The 20,910-nt window shown below is 51.8% G+C and overlaps 8 protein-coding genes across 8 annotated transcripts; 3 read left to right on the top strand and 5 right to left on the bottom strand.

Moving 5' to 3' along the window:
• Positions 1-982: 982 nt before the first annotated feature.
• Positions 983-2,011, bottom strand: GT037_007068 (peroxisomal membrane protein 4; the record flags this gene model as incomplete). The annotated part of the gene is made up of 4 exons (XM_038932115.1): positions 983-1,649; positions 1,730-1,756; positions 1,813-1,928; positions 1,988-2,011. 4 exons carry the CDS (start codon positions 2,009-2,011, stop codon positions 983-985), a joined length of 834 nt encoding a protein of 277 aa, XP_038785587.1.
• Positions 2,012-2,583: 572 nt separating this feature from the next.
• GT037_007067 (mitochondrial carrier) lies at positions 2,584-3,602 on the bottom strand (the record flags this gene model as incomplete). Its single annotated transcript, XM_038932114.1, has 2 exons — positions 2,584-3,258; positions 3,309-3,602. 2 exons carry the CDS (start codon positions 3,600-3,602, stop codon positions 2,584-2,586), a joined length of 969 nt encoding a protein of 322 aa, XP_038785586.1.
• Positions 3,603-4,241: 639 nt separating this feature from the next.
• GT037_007066 (uncharacterized protein) lies at positions 4,242-6,302 on the top strand (the record flags this gene model as incomplete). The annotated part of the gene is made up of 6 exons (XM_038932113.1): positions 4,242-4,314; positions 4,366-4,511; positions 4,568-4,701; positions 5,254-5,514; positions 5,589-5,968; positions 6,022-6,302. 6 exons carry the CDS (start codon positions 4,242-4,244, stop codon positions 6,300-6,302), a joined length of 1,275 nt encoding a protein of 424 aa, XP_038785585.1.
• Positions 6,303-6,385: 83 nt separating this feature from the next.
• GT037_007065 (uncharacterized protein) lies at positions 6,386-8,408 on the bottom strand (the record flags this gene model as incomplete). The annotated part of the gene is made up of 4 exons (XM_038932112.1): positions 6,386-6,922; positions 6,987-7,552; positions 7,941-8,094; positions 8,157-8,408. 4 exons carry the CDS (start codon positions 8,406-8,408, stop codon positions 6,386-6,388), a joined length of 1,509 nt encoding a protein of 502 aa, XP_038785584.1.
• Positions 8,409-9,840: 1,432 nt separating this feature from the next.
• On the bottom strand, positions 9,841-13,422 carry GT037_007064 (uncharacterized protein; the record flags this gene model as incomplete). Its single annotated transcript, XM_038932111.1, has 1 exon — positions 9,841-13,422. One exon carries the CDS (start codon positions 13,420-13,422, stop codon positions 9,841-9,843), a length of 3,582 nt encoding a protein of 1,193 aa, XP_038785583.1.
• A 1,419-nt stretch (positions 13,423-14,841) lies between these two features.
• GT037_007063 (uncharacterized protein) lies at positions 14,842-16,797 on the top strand (the record flags this gene model as incomplete). Its single annotated transcript, XM_038932110.1, has 1 exon — positions 14,842-16,797. The coding sequence occupies one exon, from the start codon at positions 14,842-14,844 to the stop codon at positions 16,795-16,797; it is 1,956 nt and encodes a 651-aa protein (XP_038785582.1).
• A 496-nt stretch (positions 16,798-17,293) lies between these two features.
• GT037_007062 (uncharacterized protein) lies at positions 17,294-18,013 on the bottom strand (the record flags this gene model as incomplete). The annotated part of the gene is made up of 2 exons (XM_038932109.1): positions 17,294-17,604; positions 17,665-18,013. 2 exons carry the CDS (start codon positions 18,011-18,013, stop codon positions 17,294-17,296), a joined length of 660 nt encoding a protein of 219 aa, XP_038785581.1.
• Positions 18,014-19,055: 1,042 nt separating this feature from the next.
• Positions 19,056-20,420, top strand: GT037_007061 (uncharacterized protein; the record flags this gene model as incomplete). Its single annotated transcript, XM_038932108.1, has 6 exons — positions 19,056-19,090; positions 19,219-19,465; positions 19,521-19,558; positions 19,606-19,707; positions 19,759-20,008; positions 20,073-20,420. The coding sequence occupies 6 exons, from the start codon at positions 19,056-19,058 to the stop codon at positions 20,418-20,420; spliced, it is 1,020 nt and encodes a 339-aa protein (XP_038785580.1).
• Between the last annotated feature and the right edge of the window lie 490 nt (positions 20,421-20,910).

Genomic DNA, 20,910 nt, shown 5'->3' with positions numbered 1-20,910 from the left:
TGCACACAAGCATATAGAAACAGTGCATCTTACCTTGGCAGATCGACGAGAAAGAAAACAATATAGCAAGAAATGGTAGACAACTCTGGTTATCACACGTGGGCGATAGGTTTGTGAAGATGATGGTATACAGGCTAATAGTACAGATCAAGTATCCTCCAGGGCTCCAAACAAACAGACGCTGGGAGGGGAATCGAGAAGCAGAAGCACTACAGAATATACGCAGACTTTATATTCAATTGACGCCACTGATGATCGGCATTCAGACACAAGGCGATTGAACATACGGATACCCGTAGCCGCTTCCGCGAGAGACACGTTGCTTGACCCCAGGCCTGAGCTGGTCACCTACACGGCTTCAAGACACCGTCACTAGGCCTCTTCCCCGCTTCCTCTGCGACCAATGCACGCGAGAAGGGCCAAAATCTTTCGTCCATCTATTACTGTATCCTGACGCCGGCCAGCGACTCCATATTCGGAGGGAGTCGAGAGTACCCTTGAGTAACCACGCGACCAAAGGATAACATAGGATACAATTGCAATCTGTTGGTAACCCGAGGGTAGCCGAGACTTGCTTCATCTAGCTAGATGACGGAGTTTTGAGTATGTCGATGTGAACGTGTCGCATACATGTCCTGAAGGACTCACCGGAGGCCGCCTACATCATTTCCGCAAGTGGGGTAAAAGCCACCGGTCAGCACCGTGAGCAATCACAAGTAAAGGACCTAGGCCTGCCTCAAACAACATTGGTCGCTTCACTTTGGCATGATGTATAGTTGCATTACTCTTTTGATGGATGTTTAAGGTCACGTCAATCTGCACTCCCGATTCTAACCTGCTGATTCGGAAGATTTCGCTATTGGTGGATGGATCTAAGAGAAGAATGCCTACGTGGTACGTTACTTTGGACATACTCTTCTATTTTCTTTCTAGTCCGTCATGATACAACGCGCCGATGGAAATGCATGGTATTCCCCGTACATTAGCCTTCAGATGCCGGGTTTCCAGATCCAGCCATGACGTCTTTATACATTGGTAAATATCTTTCTTTGCCGTCCTGCTTATTTGTTATGCCAAAGCAACGTTCGCAACGAATCCCAGTCGTCCGATTGTACATAACTGTCGACGTATTAGCGCGGCTCCATGTTACCTCAGCTTCCAAGGGTACCCACATATAACTCATACTACTCCTCAAACTACTTTGCACACTCTCAGGATGCCACCTGAAGATATACATGACCATGGCCCAACTCAAGCTGGCAAAAACTGGCCATCCATTCTTCGCCATCTTCTTCCTCATCTCTCCATTTCCAAAAAGCTCCCACCCACCACCACCTCCCTTTACTCCTTGTCCACTAGCTCCGCCACCAACATGTCGCGGTTGTACTGCTAACTTTGCTAATGCTAAACATACGCGTGCGGCTACGTAGATGACGATTTGCTGAGACACGGAGTTGTGGATTGTGCGACCGAAGACTGTGTAGCCGCCCAATAGACCGGCAAGGAAGGAATCGTAGTGCCTTTCTTTGCCGGTTGGGGAAGTATGTCGGAGGAAGAGCATGGTGGATTTGTAGACGAGGGCGAAGAGGCCGAGGTTACGCGCATGTTGGCGGGTCGCTTTGTAGACGAGTGAACATTTTGACCGGAAACTATTTGGATGGTTGTCAGTCAACACCGTCTTGGAATTTGAAAGCGTGCGAGATTCGAGGTAGAAGAGAGTCCGACGTACCTCCCAGATCTGAAGAGAAAGATCATCCTACAACACAAGTCAGCTATCTGTTCCCTGTAGCATACGACTTCCGATCAACCTACACAAGCGCATGCGGGAATCGCACTTTACTTCCATATACGATGCCATTCCTTACGCCTTTTACCAGTGTAAGGATGTCGTGGTACTTGGGATCTAACACGATCTTCTCAAGCGCAGCCTATTGAAGCGTTAGTCAGCTTTGTAAAGAGTTTACGATCCAAGTTCCTTCCGACGTACTTCGAGGGCGTGTAGCTCGTCCATGGTGTTCCTCTGTATGTGCTATGGACTGTGTTGTGATTGCTTGCGTTCGGCGAAGATAAGCCTCGGTCCAGCGCGCGCGTTGCGATGACGTTTGTCGCTACCTCATACAACCGCGCAACCCTTGAACGAGAGGATACAAGGAGTGAAGAGAAGTGTCAGAATGAAATGCACGTATCATGAGGCCAACATGGGAAAGGTGAGCGAGGGTTTGTAGTCGGGTATAGCACGGAGCAACTGGAGTCGCAGTCGCGGAACGGCTGCTGGCATTTGATCCTCGGCTCGCGTCCGTCACGTTGCCGGTCGCTGCTTCCCCACATTGGAGCAGCTTCGCGCTAAGCGAAAGGAAGGGACAGGGGTTGTTTGCGCATTGACATGTGAAGACAAGATGACATGGATGACAATGACATGTGCTATTGCTGCCCTTGCGTGCTCTATGATGTAAGAATATTTATTTCTATGCGCTTAAAGCAACGATATATGGTATCTCGACGCTCTTGCCTGATGCTTTACAAACGCCCTCCAAACACCGTCATATGCTGCTCCTGTCAAACCCCTCCTTTCGCGGCATCTTTCTACTCTGCCTGTCGGGTAGGCCATCGCTTCTTCAACTCCTCGTATACGGTAAATATGAATGCAGAACTGGGTATAGATCTTGCGACTGTGATGCCGCATCCACGGTACATGCCTTTGATACCGTGTTGCTTCCAAAGCGCTTTTCCGACAGCGCTGAACGTCGACTTTCCACCAGTCAACTGCTTGACATCTTCCGTCTGCATTCTCGACTTGATGGTATCGGCAGGATAGAACATGAAGTTATAGGCTCCACCTGCGACGGAACCAGAGGCCATGCGCTGCCAGACTGGAAGATCTTCCTCCGTGGCCGAAGTACTAGAGCCCTTGAAGAGGATCTTCATGCCTTCGTACCCACCGAACCATGCTGCACCGCCTCCTGTCTCGCGGATCAAGGTTCCAAATTGTCCGTGCCAGTAGCCAGTAAGGCCCTGGTGACGATAGATAGAAGCAATGACACCGCGTATGGTTGGTGCGGCTACGATGTTGCCGTGCGCTTCTAGAGGGACTTGCATCTTGCATTTGACAAGTTCAATGGGTGTAAGGAAAAGCGATGTGATGGCACCAGCGATCATTCCGCAAAAGAGCATGCCGGAATAGGGTAGGTCCCGGTCCGGATGTTTTTTCAACTCTGGATAGAATCCTGAAGACTTGAGTGCATCGCCAGCGAGACGATACTGCAGGGCATGTCAGTATGGTTTACTTTTTGTACACACGTCTCACTCACACTGAAGAACAAGGTGCTGGTCTCTACAGCAGCTCCAACCAGAGGTGCACTAATTCCTCTGTATATGCCAGTGAAGCCATCGTGTTGTAGAGACTTCTTGAAGCAGTCTAATGGCCCGGCGTAGCGGAGTGGCACCCGATCGGGCTGTGACTGCAGCCGGACCTTGATGGTATCAAAGGGGTACTCGATGTACTTTCCGACAACTCCAGCTGCCGATCCACACAGGACGTCCTTCAAAGCTTCTTCTCCCTTGCCGATGGCTTGTGCCGCAGCAGGACTCTGGACCTCTTCCATGATGACTGGGTTCGGCAGCCTGCCTCTTCCCCCCACCACCGACACCGAACTCTTTTGTGCTTCCATGAATCAGGAGTATATGGCTCGTCAACGGGTATGTGCAGGCGTGTTGAATGTGTGTTTACGAAGCGGCGCGCATGTTGTGTGCAAAGAGTCGTGGGCGGTGAGAGGGCGCGTGGCTACTGTTATGAAGCGGAGCCCATGTCAATGATGAGGTGCGACAAGGACGTTTGTGGTGGTGCGAGTGGTGCGAGGGCAGGAGGTATGTAGCACGACGAAGAGAGTTCCCGTGGGTCCTGTGTGACTTTGGGTGAATGCAACAGCAGCCCAACGACCAGGGCACCCTTAGTTCAGAAAACTCTGCCGGGAGAACGTATTAGAGGAATGCAAAGCGCATAGCGCCTACTGATCCAGACCATGTGCATGCCGTGAGCGCATTATGGATGTGAGGGACTAAAGCGCACAATACGCGTCGTCAGCGCCCTCCTGCATCATCTTATCTGATCGATCTGATTAACTCTGTCGCCGCCGCCGCCGTGCAAAACCGCCCTAGCTGGCTATTATCGATAAGCACCCGTGGACTTTTCTTGTCAATCCAATTTCCGCGCCAAGGTTCACAGGTTGCGCAACACCCCAAACATGTCTGAGTCTGTAATAGTCGAGGCGCCTCCTGCGACGGAAACTGCCCCTGTCAAGGGCATGAAGAAGAACGGTATGCGACAGCTGTGTGCGAGTTGCGCAACGACATTCTAACTTTGCACAGGCAAGCAGTGGCACGACAACAAGGGCCCGTTCCGACCCAAGGCAGGCCAAACCTCTTGGGAGAAGCGCAGTGAGGAGAGGAAAGCGCTCGCTGCTGTCAAGGCCAAGGAGAAGGAGCTAAAGGAAGAGAAGGAGTCTGAGAGACAGGTAGGAAGCCACCCATGGTTACTGGCTACAGCGGACAAAGGCTGACGATACAACAGCGACGAGTCGAAGCAATCAAGACCAAGCGCGCGGCCAAGGAAGAACGGGAGCGATTTGCCAAGATGGAAGAGAAGATGCATAAAAGGCGCGTAGAGCGCCTGAAGAGGAGAGAGAAGCGCAACAAGATGCTCAAGTCATGAGCTTGGTAGTGGCAGGATGGAAGTCAAACTGTAAAGCACGGTGGATGAATTGCCGTTCCATAAGGAGCATGCCATATGGGCGCAGAGGAGCGACTGAAAGGCACAGAGACATGATACCCTAAGCATTTGGACAGAGGAGAGAGTAAAACGCATTTTTCTTTTACAAAATGCTGTCCGTGGTCGTGAATTGCGCAATACTATCCTACACTGAGTGCCCTAGACACACAGACATGTGAGTACTTGTATAGGCAATTTGCAACTTCCTTTCACATGTTCAGCTACAGCTGGTTAGCGTGAGACCCCTGCAATGCCATGGCACGCTGCATCACCGACCAGTGCCGACGACCAAGACCAACATGCCAGCTGAACATGGAGTCGCTTCACCTGCATTCAGGGCTGGCTGACCTCCGCCCAAACCTATACAGTTCCCGATCGGCGACGCGTGTGACATCTGATCCCGACAAGAAGGCGCATCCACATGTGCACAAGTCGTCTCGACACCACCACGACCGTCACCATGGCCATCACCGACATAGTTCCAGCAGACGCCATGCTGCAAAGGAAGCCATGCAGTCGGCCATCCAGATACAGCCGCCTACCAGCTTTGGAGACTTGCTGAGGCAGGCGCGAGGGAGCAGAGACACCAGCCCTAGCCACAGTCGCAGAGAGAGCGTTGCGCCAGGACAGGCCGATGGCAGCGTCAACGGAAAGGAGGAAAGCACCCCAGGCATCACCATTCCGCCGCGGAGGCCACTCCGGCAGGCGGATGTGGAGCTAGAGGCAAAGAGGGTCGAGGCTAGAGAACGGTACGTCTGCGTCATTCGCTCTGCAGTTGGCAGCACTTGTTGCAGCAACATGTCTTCTCTAACATGGCGCGTAGAGACCTCCGTGCTGTCCTCCAGTCCCTCTCCGACCAGTCCCTCAAGACGTCGCGCCGTCTAGACGATACATACTACTCCATCCTCGAGAAGGTTTCCGTACTGCGCCAGACCATCGGAACGCTGCAAGAGCTATCCGGCTTGACCAGAGAGCTCCATGACAACTTCGAGTCGGACACCACAGAACTGGTAGAGGATGTGACTGGTCAGGTAGAAGCCTTCGACGGCTTCAAGGCACAGCAAGAGCAGGTCAGCGGCTTGGAAGAGCGCATCAGAGCGGGCAAAGAGAAAGCAGATGCTTTGACAGCGAGACTTGAACGAGCCAAAGAGCGTGTCGACGCGAGGGCCAAGTCAGAAGCGCAGTGGCAGGCCAAGAATACCCGTATAGCTGTCCTCACACACACAGTTTGGTCTATTGGAGCTGACATGACACAGATCGCGTGCGCATCTTCTGGGCCATAGTCGCCTTTGTAGCCACGCTTATACTAGCTCTCGTTCTCTTCCGCCCGGCTCAACCGACCCATCGTGTACCAGAGCCGCAGAGCACTCTCGACCCCGCGACCAGAGAAGCCATTCTAAACGCAGACATCCCAAACATAGCAAAGGAGGCAATTATACGGCCGTTAACCAGCACCGCCAATCACGTTGTCGAGACCATTGATCTGCACCTTGTACTCGAGGACGATGAGCGATTGCGCGGATTCGACGAGCTGTAACGCTTTCTATCATGTTTCCCTCTAGCCTCTTCTCAAGTACCATGATACCCCCTAGAATAATTCGACTTTAATACTCTTCATAATCATACGCCGTAGAACTTGGCCAACTCTTCATCTACCACAAACAGCATCTTCCCTTTGATCGCACTCCCGTTGATGAGGAGCTCATGCGCTTCCACTGCGTTGCTCAGTCTCAACAGCTTCGCAACAACGGGATCTAATTTCCCCTCTCTTACTTTTTCCACAACGGCATAAAACTCCGCTACTTCTTTCTTTCTTGGGAACTCTATGTCAAGCGACCAGAAGCTCACTCGTGGAGGTTGCAACAGTGCTGCAAACAGTTCATCGATGCTTCCCAACATCTTGCTCCCATCATCTGCAATACTTCCCATGACTCCAAAGACAACTACTTTGCCAACATCTTGCCTGGTTGCTGCGAGGAAGTCGTGTGCAGTCTTTTCATTGCAAACGCCATCATATGCAACGTCAACTCCTTTCCCGTCTGTCAGTGCATGAACTTGTTGAACAAGATCTGGAGCACTTCGATCCAGCGGCACCACACCCAACGAGCGGACATATTCAAACTTGCTCGGCGAACATGTTCCGATCATCTTGATACCCTGCAGATGTGAACATACGAAGTCAGTGTATATCTCGCATGCATTCCGTACAGCGATAACTTACCATATCGAACGCCATGACAAGCTGCGCAACAGCCGTACCCAGTCCTCCACTTGCACTCCCAATCAAGATACTCGAGCCGGGCGCTAAATTCACACCACTGTGCTTTAGCATACCCCATGCTGTCATGTAATTCAGCGGCAGTGCACATATCTTTAGCGGATCGTCATGCTTGTCCAGCTTCATGACTTCTTCATACGGCAGCACGATATGTGTAGCGTGCGCACCAATGATACTCAATGCCGTCACTCTTTCTCCAACCTCCAGTCCTCTCTCTTCTGGCACAGCATCACCCAGCGCTATGATTTCGCCCACAAGGTCATACCCAGTTGTAAACCCAGGATCTTTTGCTAACGGATGAGGGTAGCCCCCACAGCGTTGTATATTGTCGACTCCTGCGATACCAGCAACGAGAATGCGGATGAGGACTCCGCCAGCAGAAAGCGAGGCCGTGGGATCAAACGCTTCCCATTTTAGCACGGATGGCTTGCCAAATTCTGTGACTACCCAACGCCCTGGCGAAGTTGGTGTAGAAGAGGTGTTGGGTGTTAAAAGGGAGGGAGACATGACTAGGAGTGGACACGAGAGGGAGATTGTCGATAATCGAATTGTAATGGGTGACAAGCAGCACAGCACGAACGACGAGGCTGCAACACTTGTATGTAAAAACGCTGCGTTAGTACGATATGATTATCAAGAATGCACTATATCCTGCAGGGCGAAACTGTATTTCTAATCGATCGTTCCCACTCTGTGTCAGCATCATGAGCCGTACATTCGATACCTCGGAACATTTGAACACCAACTAATCCACCATATCCCGATTGAATTCTCGTACTCTGTTTACATATCGACTTCACACTGGTTTCCACTTCTTTTCCCCAGCATCACCCACTCGTTATACTGGCTGGGCCAGACACAATTCCACTCAATAGTTCTTCCCGTCGCCAGGCTTACGCTTCAAATCTTCGAGCTTTACGCCCTGAAGCATGCGTACGTTGACACAAGTCATTCCAGGAAAGAAACTAGGGTCTTTGGAGCGCACCATGCACGATGCGCCACAGGTGCCGCAGAAGTAATGATTTACCCTTTTAAAGCCAAAAGAGTAAGACTGTGTATCGACGTCAGCGTACTTTAGCCTCTCAAAACTTGCTTCAATCGTATCAGGCTTACTTTGAACTGCTCAATACTACCCTCGGTGAAAATGACGAGTTCGTTGGGCACGTAGACAAAGAGGTAGCCATTGCATACGCAGATGCTACAATTGCATTCCATCACAGCCGCATTTGGGTCATCTAGTGGAGGTGAAACAGCGACAGAGTATCTGAAGGCGCCGCAGTGGCATGATGCGTCGTAGGTTTTCTTTGGAGCGTCGGGTGATGGTGCAGTGGGGAGCGCAACATCGGGTTCGGCTACGCCTGACATATTCCGCTATCCTGTAATTTTTTTGTTTGGGAAAGACTATTGCGATATCTGCTCAGGTTGGAAGTAAGAGAGCTTGAATATAGCGGGTGAGATGTAAGATTGGCGGACTATGGAGTCCTTGATATCAACAACTGCTGCCTAAAGTATCGTACTGCGTCCCACACACAAGCTGCCATTCCTACCTTTAACGCTCGCAAAGATCGACCCATGGTTTACTTGTCGTGGCATGTAAGGCGCCCTGCTGCTATCGCGAATTAGATGTATTGACACATGCTGCCGTGACGCGTGTGGCATGCGAAGTCAGCTGAGGACCACTCGCTGACTCGGTAGCGCGCCTGCCTGAGGACAGGGCTTTTGCGTTCTCGTATCGGCTATCGATTGGGGCTAAGCTTACATACCTGTGTCATGAGGTTCATGGCGAAGGTTTCCCCACCTGAAGTTATCTGGTCCAGGCCTCTGTCCGTTTATTCCTGCCGAATACCCGTTTCTTCGGTTTTGCATTACTTCCCCCAATGTGATTCGTAGCGTCTAGTTGCGCATAGAGAACGATAACCCAGGAGGGTGAAAGTCGTTGGTATGAGGATACAGTGAAAGGACTGGAAGATCTCACGAGCTCGCACGATGTTAAGTTTCATAAAAAGGTGCTTCATTATACAAACTTAAACTAAATGGCAACCGGGTATCTTTGTTCGATTACATCGAGTCTACACACTCACACTATATGAGAGTTTTGAGCTGTAAATCCAACAGGCTCAAGCTTGTGCTAGGCGCGCAACACACTAAGAGTCGATTCTTTGTTCAACACAGTTGAAGGCTAGCGGGTGTGGCGATATATTGAAGCTGATACCCAGCAACGTCCAAGCACAGTTCGGCCAAAACGATCGTGATGCAAACCTGCTAGATGGAGAGAATGACCAGGCGCCATGTATGATGCCTGCGGACGAGGAGAATTGAATCACATGTACTTATCCTTAAGGGCGTATGACAGAATAGGACGCCCAGCCTAGTAATGAGGAAGCGTACTCCGGTTTCTTCGATAATTCAGCATACAGGACGATGGCAAGCACCGACTTACCTTGTTGCAACGATCAAAAGCTGGGAAAGATAGGATAACTTCACGGAAACCTAAAGGTGATCAGCGTGTAAAGTGGGTACAGATTATCTTTTTGTTACCATTAGAGGTCCTAACTGAAGCGGCCCGGTGACGGCGACTTACGCTCCCTTATCTCAGCGTGCTTGTAACGCCGCATACTCCGATCCAACCATACTGTGATGTACATGATAAGCTAGATAGCCCAGACTCCAAAAAGGTTGGCCTATCACTACTCAAACTATAACCAATTCCCAGTTCGCTGAAGACAACAAGGCGCAACAAATCCCAAGGGCAGTGGCCCCGGGAAGAAAGCAAATGATGATACTGGGGATCTTACTTTTAGATGAAAATATCCAGCTCATGTCTCCGGACCTCGTCCTCCTCAAATGTTGGGTAGGCTGGAACCATGGCATCGGCGTTTTGAACATAAGCATCGTTGTAGATGCGCCAGTAAGGTTGTCGCACCTTGCGAGCTGGATGGAAGAGACCGGCCCAAACGTAGTTCATGACGAGCGGAGTACCAATGGCGTTGCGGACACCCTCAATAGCCTCAATGATGCGGTCAATGACATGGGGACTGGTTTCAAACAAGTTTGGCCAAAGGAGATTGAGCAAGTGAATCATCGCGTCTTCGCAGTCGAGACCGACACAACCAAGAGCAACATGCTTGACTACCGAAGCAGCAGTCTGTCGGTGCACTTGGTCTCGATCAATGAGAGCATCCTCGAGAAGTGGTGTGATAGCGTAGACGTAGTCTTTCGCCATCTCACCAATGTACTCAAACATGAAGGATAACGACTTGAGTACACCATTCTGAACGTTGAGCTCCGGCACGCGATATTCATTCATAAGGGCTGGAAGGACAGTAAAGGGCGCACAGGTCTCTGCAACGATGCCGATAGCGACGGCAGTACAGACACGAGACTGTCGCTCTTGGACTCTGAGGTTACCAAGAAGGGTAGCCAACACATCCTGAGGACCGATGGCTTTGGCGATATAACCGAAAGTATTGTTGGCAGCACGACGGATACCCTTTTTGTGGGCCTTGAGCATGTCCAAAAGTTCGAAGCAGATTCGCATCCATTCACGAGGGTTGACATAGTTTGCGCCTCGATCAGCGATGCGTCCCACCAGATCGATGGTGTTCTCTTGTACCTTCTCATGTCGATTGCGAAGAATGGGTGTCAGGCGAGGCAGCAGATCTTTGATAGGCGGTTGCATAGCGTGGAGACCAACGACTGTGACAATAGCGCGCAGAGCACCAAGAATGGACCCAAGGACCTCAGGGTACTCCTCACCAAGATATTCGTATAGCGCCTGCGCAAGCTTGATAAGCTGTGGATCCTCGTCGCACTTCTGCATCACGAAGGTGATTCGGGAGATAAGGTCCGCCGCTTGCTGGCGAACTGTAGCGGATTTGTTGTTAAGCCTAGCGAGAACCGTCGCGACGATCTGAGGTAGGTAAGTCTTTGTACGCTCACCCAGTGCGTTGACGACCGTAGCAAAACCGTCGATGACAATAGGATCCTCGATAGTCTGATCCTGAAAAGCGACAAGGACACCATCAATAAGCTGCTCTTCCAAACGCTGGTCGACATCATGAGCTCCGAGGGTGCTGATGACCTTGTCAACAGTTTCGACCGTCATCTTGCGGTATGCTTCGTTCTCATCCTTCATGTTGTTGACAATGCGGCCGACTATCTCAGCAACACCGGCCTTCTGGGCTAAGTCCACAGTGGTGTCGACCACCTGTCGGTAGTTGCGCTTGTCGAGAGCCATACGGCGCACCCAGAAATGCTTGAAGAATTCAGGCAGAACATTGTCCTTGAGGTAGACTGGTGTTACACCTGCAGTGTTTGAACACTGGGAAACGACCTTGAGCACAACCTTCTTCATCTCTTCATCGGGCGATTGGAACTCGCGGATGACAATTTCCATGATCTGACTCGTGTAGTAGTTGGAGTACTCCTCGTCCATGAGGGGAATAACATAACCGACAGCCTTCAAGAAAGATGCAAGAGCCTTACCACGTTGGCGACGAGCTCCGGTCCAAAGAGGATTCAAGATGTCGTCGAAGGACTCGATACCGTACGGGCTGGCAGCTTCGGCCAGGGCAGCAAGCGCAAGAGCTGTGACCATGCGGACCTTTGGCTGTTCGTCGTTCAAATTCTCACCGATGCACTCCACGAGTCCCTTGAGGTGAGGGAGAATAGCACAACCCATCAATATAGGAATCTGCTGAACAATCTTCACACCAGTGTGACGCGCGTGCCACGACTTTTTGGATCGACATACAGCTCGGAGGAAGGGGAGGAGAGCGGGGATACCCAGGGCGGATGCGACGACGGCGAAGGCTCGAGCGGTAGTGTTCCGTACGTATTCGTCTTGGTGATCTAGATCTGGACGCATTGTACTGATCATGTGGGCGAGACCCGCAGCCTTTGCAAGGTTGGAAATAATTTCCCGACCTTCGACACGAGCATAGTAGTCCTGGTCAATAAGGAGAGGCTCAATAACAACGAGGATCTTGTGAACGTAGGGTCGGACAAGGTCGTCGAGCTTGTAAAGAACACGATCGATAACTTTGACAAGCAAATGGCGCTCCTGATCCTCCAACGTGCGCTCCATCAGTAGTGGCAGAATTTGGTTGAAGAGAGCTCCTGCACCGAACTGCCGGGCGTTGTCTGTAAGTTGTCGAAGTGCAGTCTTTCGCATAGGCGGCGTTCCGTTCTTGACCTTGAGCAACAGTCGCATGATCTTGCGCTCTTTCAGTTCCTCCACTGTCATCTCATTCTCGTCTGCACCATCTGTGAGCTTTCCAAAGTATTTCATGTCCTCGTTCTTGAAGAACTGCAGATCACCAACGCCAGGAATCTCTGTAGGCAGCTGCTTGCCCATGGCAGCCAAGCTGTTGTCTGCTTCTGGGATCAAGAAACCCTGGTATCCTGTTGGAAGTGCGGGCATGCCCACCGGCCGCCGCACTGGCTCGTACCCTGGAGGTGCCTCGAGGACCTTGTATCCTTCGGCTTCACCAGGAAGCATCATGTCGAGCTGCTCATCGGACAGGGGAGCATTGCGGTTCGAGATGTCGGTACCGAATGCGAATGTCTGCGCAACTGTACGGGCGCCGTTCGCAGCGGGAGCGGGTGTTGTCGTGCTGGCAGGGGCTACAGCAGTGGTATCCCAACGTGATCGGGTTGGCTGAGCGGCCTCGACCTTGTCGTCCTCGGGTGCAGGTGACCATCGCGATCGCTTCTTGGGCTCCGACTCAACCTTGACACCGTCGGCCTCTTCCTTGATCGCAGGGGTTTCGGCGTCGCCAGCCTCGTCCCACCGTCTCCTCTTGCGAGTCTTCTTCATCGGCGGAGTCTTGTCGCCATCGACGGAAGCAGACTCATCGTCCTTGAGCGTAGGCTTGTGGTCAAGTACCTCGTTTCCCCCCGTCCTTTCCTTCTCCTCGATCAACTTCTTTACACGCGCTTCTTCGCGCTCAAACTCGCGCTGCTTCATCACGTCCTTGTACGACTGGCCACCGTCTTCGCCATCCTTGGCGAACGGATCCGCCCGCGATGGAGAGAGTGCGCGGTCGAATCGCCGTCGCTGGTAGTCGGTCTCGCGTGATGCGATCTGAGCCTGCTTCTCGCGACTGTCGAGGATATCCGCCTCTCCCGCATCGCCGTGCGCGAATTCGTTCATCATCTCCTTGGATGCTGTGTACTGTCCGACAAGGCTCCGGCCATTCAGTTGGACGTCCTCCATGTCGTTGTCGTCGTCGGCAACGGCGATGGAACTGACGTAGTCGCCATTGTTTCCGCCGTACAGCTCCTTATCGAGGGGCTCGTTGAGCGACTGCTTGTTGTTCGACGTGTCCCCATTGGCGGCGCCGTTGGCCCTCGAGTTTCCTGCGCGCGGCCCGGCCATTTTTGCAGCAGGTTGTGACGGTTGGGTTGGGGTTGGGGTGATTGAGGCGATGGCAACCTGTGAGCTTCTCCAAAGTTTCGCGATGCCCTGCTTGGCGGCGGCCGCATTTGTGCTAGCGCATCTAGCTTAGTCACCCACTCTCCCATGCCTCTCGAAACTCATGGCTTGGAGTCGTCTCAGCACGCGGGCGCACAAAACGTCGCCAGGCTACATCACTGCAAGGCTCTCAGACATGACTTCATCAATACCAGCCACACTCAAGCCAAGCGGCGTGGCCATCCTTCTCAGTGTGCCTACGACCGGTACCCTAGTCCGCCTCGCAATATATCGAAATGCGGCACACCCATCTGCCAACGGGCGAACGTAGGCCATTTAGCTTTACCCGTCCACTCAAACCGGTTCATGCGTGCATTGTTCTTGGGTTTAACGCAAAGTGAAATACCAGCTTACTTGACGCCTACAGATGCAAGAGCCTGCAAGAATGCGGAGCCGACGCGTTGCTTCTTGCGATCGTCCGGAAAGTCATCGCCATGTGTTGCATGATCTCCGAAGGCACCAGATAGCGCTGGACTGCTCAGCCTTGAGTTCTGTCGCCCTGGTGGCGCCTCGCCTGTATGCGCGTCTCTTCTACGTTGGGTAGCACGCTGACTGGCTATTTCTGACCAAAATAATTCCAAGAAGCCGAGGAGCTCTAGTTCTTCTGTTGTCTTGAGCTTCAGAGGCAACGGACCCACTTGACAAACTAAAACGAAGCACTGGCACAACAGCGGGCACTGTTCGTCAGTCGATTATGTGGCTCGCTGATCTTCTTCGTTACCTGAGATTGCGCCAGCCATCACGAGATGCTCACACCGCCAGCGCGAATTATGCTTCGTCATCATTAAACCCCGTACTTTGACGTCGACGTGATTGCAGTCGTGGCAAGGGAGGTTCTTCGTGGCCACAAGCCTCGCGGCACTTCGTGGGTTATCCGCAGAAACCCACCAGGCCCTACTACTGATTCTAAAAATACGTCTCACCCAGCGGGGACCTCCCAAAACCGCCGAACTATCATGACTGCAGGCCTCGCAATACGGGCCCTAGCAACGAATAATCGAAGGCGCAGTGTTGCGCGAGCCAAGCTAACGGTGATTTACGCAGCTCCGGGCTTTCTGCGCCAGGGCTTGAAACGGGCAGATCGGTTCTATGCTGCTGCCAGCCACACAGTAAAGTCGTACCGTGCCGGGGTCCGTGGTAGTGGTAGGGTCGCGGCATGCTGCTGATAATGGAGGGACGCTGTCCCACGTCGTTACGAGGGGTTAATCCTGCCTCTTGATTTATTGTGTTGCTCGTGCCCACTGTTTCGTTTTCCCCAACCACGTTTGCCGTCGTTGGTATTTCTTCAGGCCTCCCTCGTTTCGGCTGAACGGCCTCAAAAAAATGGCGGCTGTGGCGCAGAGTCATGTCCAGGATGACGTACATCCACTTTTGAGGCATCCAAGGCCGATTAAGAGGGATTCTGCAAGAGCGCAGCGCATGCTTGGCTTTATCGCAGACTCTGAGGAAGCTTTGAGAAACTTACAACGCGAGAAGTCGGTAACAACACGATGGTTAGAACGACCGATGTACGAGCATTTAGAGGTCTCCGATGTCGAGGAGGAAAAGGGTCATCGTTTGGACGTAACGAAAGAGCAGGAGGAAGAGGCCGCCGAGGAGAGGCCACCGGTCGTTGAGGAGAAGCCAAAGGTCATCGAGGAGAACCCAGAGGTTGTCGAAGAGGAACCAAAGGCAGACAGTGACTCTGATCTATTGGACAAATGGACGAATCCGGATCGTCCGACTTCATCTTTCAACCCCGAAGAAACTTTAAGGAAGCTCCCGGAAACAACAACCCCGAACGCGAAACTCGACACATCCTTCATCAAGCGACGACCACTCCCACTCACACGACCGGTATCGTATAATCCGCAACACCTGCTATCGCCCGAATGGATTGCTTCCCCTTCCACAATGAGCCCCAACACGCCAGGTCAGCGCCCTGCATCGTCGTCCCTTGATAGTCCAGACAAGCCAAGGAGTAGCATCTCCTCACGGGGTAGCTGCGAATGTGAGAGGCCACAAGTACACCCTTCGCAATGGACATACCCTCCGATAAACGACCCGAAGGTCTCACAAACGCAACGTCCCATTTCATACCATCCTCAAAGCTTTACTGCACTCGACAGTCCACCAATGCAATCACGACCGCGGCCTACGTCTTTCGCAACCTACCATCAACGAAATCGCTCGGGCGCTAAGATCGCTTCCTCGCGAGGGCTAAGAAACAACAGCTACCCGATGAACTCCTCTCGGCCTATGTCGGGGAGTATACCCAAAGCTGTCTCAGGCGAGAATATTGAGAATGATATGGTTTACCAACAATACGGAGATGATGAAGTCGGGCCACCTACGCCGGTAACATCTTCAAAACTTGCGTTTTCCCCGCCACCAGTGTTCTCGGCCACGACAGCGACGCCGATACATTCCGCGTTGGATGCTTTTGATGCCATCGAAGAAAAGAGCAAGCCAGAGAAGAAGATCAAACACAGATGGTCGACAATACCGCAAGCGTTGAAGAACTTTGGGGCTAGAAGAAGAGACTCGTCAGCTACACATGAGCCAGCAAAGTTCGCAACCGTAGTTGAAGACTTACGGAGAATGAACCTGACGCAAGAAAATCTGCACGTCTATGAAACCGAAGTGAGCCAAGACCCAACGGCATCCAAACGTCTGTCGACCGTCGATCTTATCCCAACACCAACCTACTCTCCCTTTGACTTAAGCGTCAAATCCACCCAATTCGAAGCACCCCTTCCAGCACCCTTCGCCCCCTGGGCCGATGGCCCTCCAAGTCCCGCTGCCTCCGCAGACCGACGCCGCAGCAGCGGAAATTCGCTATCGCCAACCACGGTGCACTCCCGGCTATCCGTCGAGAACGTCTCGCAAGTACGTCCGGTTTCGATGCAATCACGACCTCTGTCGATGCAATCACAGCGCAGCAGCATGATCGCCCTACCTTCTCCAAATATTACCTGCACAGCTCCACAACAACATCAGCGCCCTACCTTCGAGGTCTCCGTGAGCCCCCGAGCAGGAACACCTAGTTCTCGACGCAACACGCCAGCCATTGAACGCACGTGTATCCTGTGCAAGACGGCGAAACCTATATGGGAGTTTAGTGAGCGCAGGATAACGGCGAACTGCTGGCACGAACCTGCAACTTGTGTCGGATGTCTACAGTCGTGGGTTAGGCAGTGTGCAAGTTCACATGGATTCGATGCATGTACATGTCCTGAGTGCGGAGAGGCTATGGCCAGAGAGGACATTGGTGCTTGGGGCGAGGTATCACCGCTCTAAAAGAATGGGTGGAGCTGTGTTCCTTGTCTTCGTGAGGGACTCGATGCTCATATCTGCTTGTATATATTTAGCTTTCGTAGCGACTTTTTCTTTCTCTCCAAACAGTGCAGTATTCTAGCTTATGTTTCCTGCCGGCCTGCATGTATTACCATAATATTTAAACATAGTTCATCATCAGGCACTATTTGTCCACTCGCGTGCGCAATTTAGATCTCTTAAAATGCGAGTTACCACTCACGGTCTTTTCGTCCTCGTTGAGGAGCATGTGCTTAAAATCGATGCTGAATTAGAACCATGCAAACTTCGTAGCGCATTGTTTATAGTGCACATCTCATGTGCATCGTTCAAGGTAGTTATATAAACAAATCATGAAATTTCGTAATGACGAAAAAGTTCCGTGAACCACAATGAGAATAGAAGAAGCCTTTCAAAGCCATCGCGCTATGCGACAAGTACCCCATGTACCAAACCAACGTTTGAACGTGTCTTAATACCCTTACTGGATGGTAGCTGTGGCAGCAGTCCAAGGAGTGTCGCGCGTAGGATCAAGCGGTGTGTCAACACAGTCAGTCAAGAACTTGTGCCAGCCATCTACAGTGCCTTCGACAAGACCAGCCCGAACATCTGCACTGCACTGGGTGGTAACGAACCACGCTGCACTTCCAAAGCTCTTCTCATCGTCGCTGTTGACCAGAGCAAGTACTGCCTCCAAACCGGCGGTTTCTCCTGCAGCTTTTGCTTGTGTCACAGCGTCTGCGCCGGCGACATCGATAGCGTATTTCTCGACAAACGGTGGCATCGCCATCACTAAACGGGTGTAAAGTCAGTTCGTGTTCCACGTGCGATCCACCTGACGGTTTTACTTACTCCTCGTGCCTTGACCAGGTCGGCCTGGGAAATGGTTCTTCTTGTACTTGAAGTCACCGCTCTCGAATATCTCATAGGCGACTATGGCAGCCTTCTCGCCCTTGGCGGTTATCTTGTAGGTATTGAAAGCCTTGTTGAGAGCGGTAGCAGCTTGTGTCGCATCGGCACATTCATCGGGGAAATCCGCACCGGCGCAAGATTTGGTGGCGGGTGCGATGGCGATCAAGTTGGCTGCGGTCAACTCTGTGGCATCTGTCTCTGGGACGTCGTCGGGGCAGTCAGGAATAGGTGCCGCAAAGGCGCAGAGTGCAAAGGCACCTGCAAAGAGGATGTTCTTCTTGAAACCCATGTTGTTTATAGGTTGGTGGATTGTGATGCTCTAGTGTAGAGGTCGACTGACGAAGCTGAGTTGTTGGGATTCTAGAAGGTATTTCCAATTCAGGGTGAGGAGGCCTTAAGTACAAAGGGACACTCGTGAATTTTTGAATTCTGATGTTCTATTGAAGTGAACTGCGGGAACAGTGTCTTATAAATGAGTGACGTTGAAATGAATATGCTTCAGCCCAGCAGAAACAAGTGATCTAAATAAGGGATTGAGAGACCGTGAGGAGGCAGTGTAGTGAAGGACGGGGAACGGCCAAGATATAGACGGTGCGCCTCAAGGCCTCCCTTCGAACAGCCCGTCAGCATGATAGTCAGGACCCTGTCCTACAATGGCACCAGATCAATGAGAAGTCACTGCCAATCATTGCTTGTCGAGATGGCGAACAATGCACGTGAAAGCGCGTTGTGCGACTGTGATTGGGTGTGCGTCAATGACCGGCCGGGGGTGTTTCGAAACGTGAAACGAGCGAGGTCAAGCTTTTGCCAATACCGACCGACAGGAGTTATACCCGCTTCTAGTACCACTACAACAAGGTTGTAAGGCGAATTCTGTGGCACAAAGCACTCGACGGAGGCGAGATGATCTCTCGTGGCTGGCCGCTGACGGAAGGATGCTGTTGCATGCTTATGCTCTTGTGTCAGGCAGCTCCTCAGCCGCAGCCGCCCCACTTTAAAAGCCGTCAGCAAAGGGGACATTTGCGCCGCTCCAGCGCTTAGTCTATAGGGAGCACCAGTCCCCCAAACCATCAGTCGCGTTTCCGAGGCCTACGGCTATTCTGCCGCCTTCCAGCAGCTGCAAGTGCCGCTAACACGGAATTTGTAGACTAACTCCGGTCCCGCCTGCCACATTTGCAATGATTGACATCATTGGTGTTAATCCGCCACCACGGCAAGATTGCCCCACCAAGTTGCTTGGATACATCCTGCCCCTCATTGCACTCTGTTCCAGCGATTGAAATCTTGTCCAACTAAACTTCATTCTTATCAGATCATTCCTCATATCCAAAATGCCTGCCGTCGAGACTAAGTTTGACCCCAAGGAGTGAGTTGCATGTCAATTGTTATGATGCAGATGAGTTTGGCTGGTCGAGTAGATTATCCCCAATCTGCAGCCTGAAGCTCTGTATCTCTATGTCCGTTTCCTTCGAGCATTGGCTGATCTAAATCTAGCATGCAGTTCCGTCGCCTGGGACCCGCTGGGTTGAAGGTATCGGTTCTGAGCCTTGGAGGTTGGTTGACGTACGGAGGAACTCAAAAAGGTTCCATCGTGAAGGACTGCATGCAAGAAGCATGGAACCATGGCATCAACTTCTTTGACACTGCAGAGGTCTACGCAGCTGGCGAGTGCGAACTTGAGATGGGAAAGGCTTTCAAGGAGCTGCAATGGCCGCGCGACGAGTATGTCTTGTCCACAAAGGTAAGATGTGCTTCGTGTCGAAATGCGACGAATCTAGGCTAACAACATTGGGAAGGTCTTCTTTGGAACCCAGAGGAAGGAGCCGAACACTAGGTAAAACATATGCTTTACGTACCTTTACTTGACTAATGAACATGTAGGGGTCTATCCAAGAAGCACATCGTCGAGGGCTTGAAGAGCTCGTTGAAGCGTCTTGATCACTCTTACGTTGACGTTGTCTTTGCTCACCGCTACGATCCTGAGTATGCAACAATCCAGTCATTTTCTTCGATTGCAAGCTGATGTATCTCTAGCGTCGGGATGAAGGAGATTGTCGAAGCCTTCACCCAGACTATTCAGATGAACCTGGCATACTACTGGGGAACTTCCGAGTGGTCTGCAGAGCAGATCCAGGAGGCATGTGACATTGCCGAGAAGTACAACCTTATCGCTCCTATCGTCGAGCAGCCCCAGTACAACGCCTTCCACCGTGAGCGTTTCGAGAAGGAATATGCACCCTTGTACAAGAAGTACCAATACGGAACGACCATCTGGTCACCTTTGGTAAACAAAAACCCTACATGAACCGCATGCGACACATTTACTGACTTCATGTACCAATCTCTAGGCGTCAGGCATGCTGACTGGTAAATACAATGACGGTATTCCTGAGGACTCTCGCTTCGCCACGAACCCCGAATTCTTCAAGAACTCAATCGAGGCACTGAAGAGTGAAGAGGGACAGGCTAAGATCAAGAAGGTCAAGGAGCTAACCAAGATTGCGGAAAAGCTAGGAGGTACCACTACTCAGCTTGCTCTTGCTTGGGCAGCCAAAAACCCGAATGTATCTACAGTCATTCTTGGTGCGACGAAGCCCGAACAGGTCAAGGACAACTGTGGCGCTATCAAGATGCTCGACAAGTTGACACCGGAGCTCATGGAGGAGATTGAGAAGATCCTCGACAACAAGCCGTAAGGTCCTCCGATACGGCTGTAAGGCCTGGTCAAAGCCCGCAGCGTACCCAACCGATCTAGAGTAGTTTATGTAGTGTAATGGAAGTTAAATCGACAGCCTCAGTTGTGTCGAACGTATTAAGGGGTCCATGATTTGCTTTCTAACTGCTTTCTGATCTTATGCGTCGAGCTGAGTGCTATAGACGCGCTATGGCGTAGGAGGTAGGTTTGCGAAAATGTGGCGATTGGGCTGCGGCGGCAGCTCTACGTACTGCACAACGTGACCGTACGGGGAAGAATAACGCTTCTCTAAGTGGATGCATGTTACACAAAGAAGTGTGGTAGAGGACGATGCACTCGCCACAGGAAGAGATGCCCCCCGAGACTTGTCGGGGTCGAGGTCTGCCAAGCGTGGCTATGGCAGGCGTTCAGCAAAGTACATGACACGAAAGCCGCCGGGTTTTGCGTACCAACCCTTTCTTTTTGCACTGTGAAGCTGGGATATTACGTAT

The sequence above is a fragment of the Alternaria burnsii genome, assembly GCF_013036055.1.
Source record: "Alternaria burnsii strain CBS107.38 chromosome Unknown 731, whole genome shotgun sequence".
Taxonomy (NCBI): domain Eukaryota; kingdom Fungi; phylum Ascomycota; class Dothideomycetes; order Pleosporales; family Pleosporaceae; genus Alternaria; species Alternaria burnsii.
The sequence above is the reverse complement of the archived record's forward strand: the minus strand, read 5'-3'. Positions and strand labels throughout refer to the sequence as shown.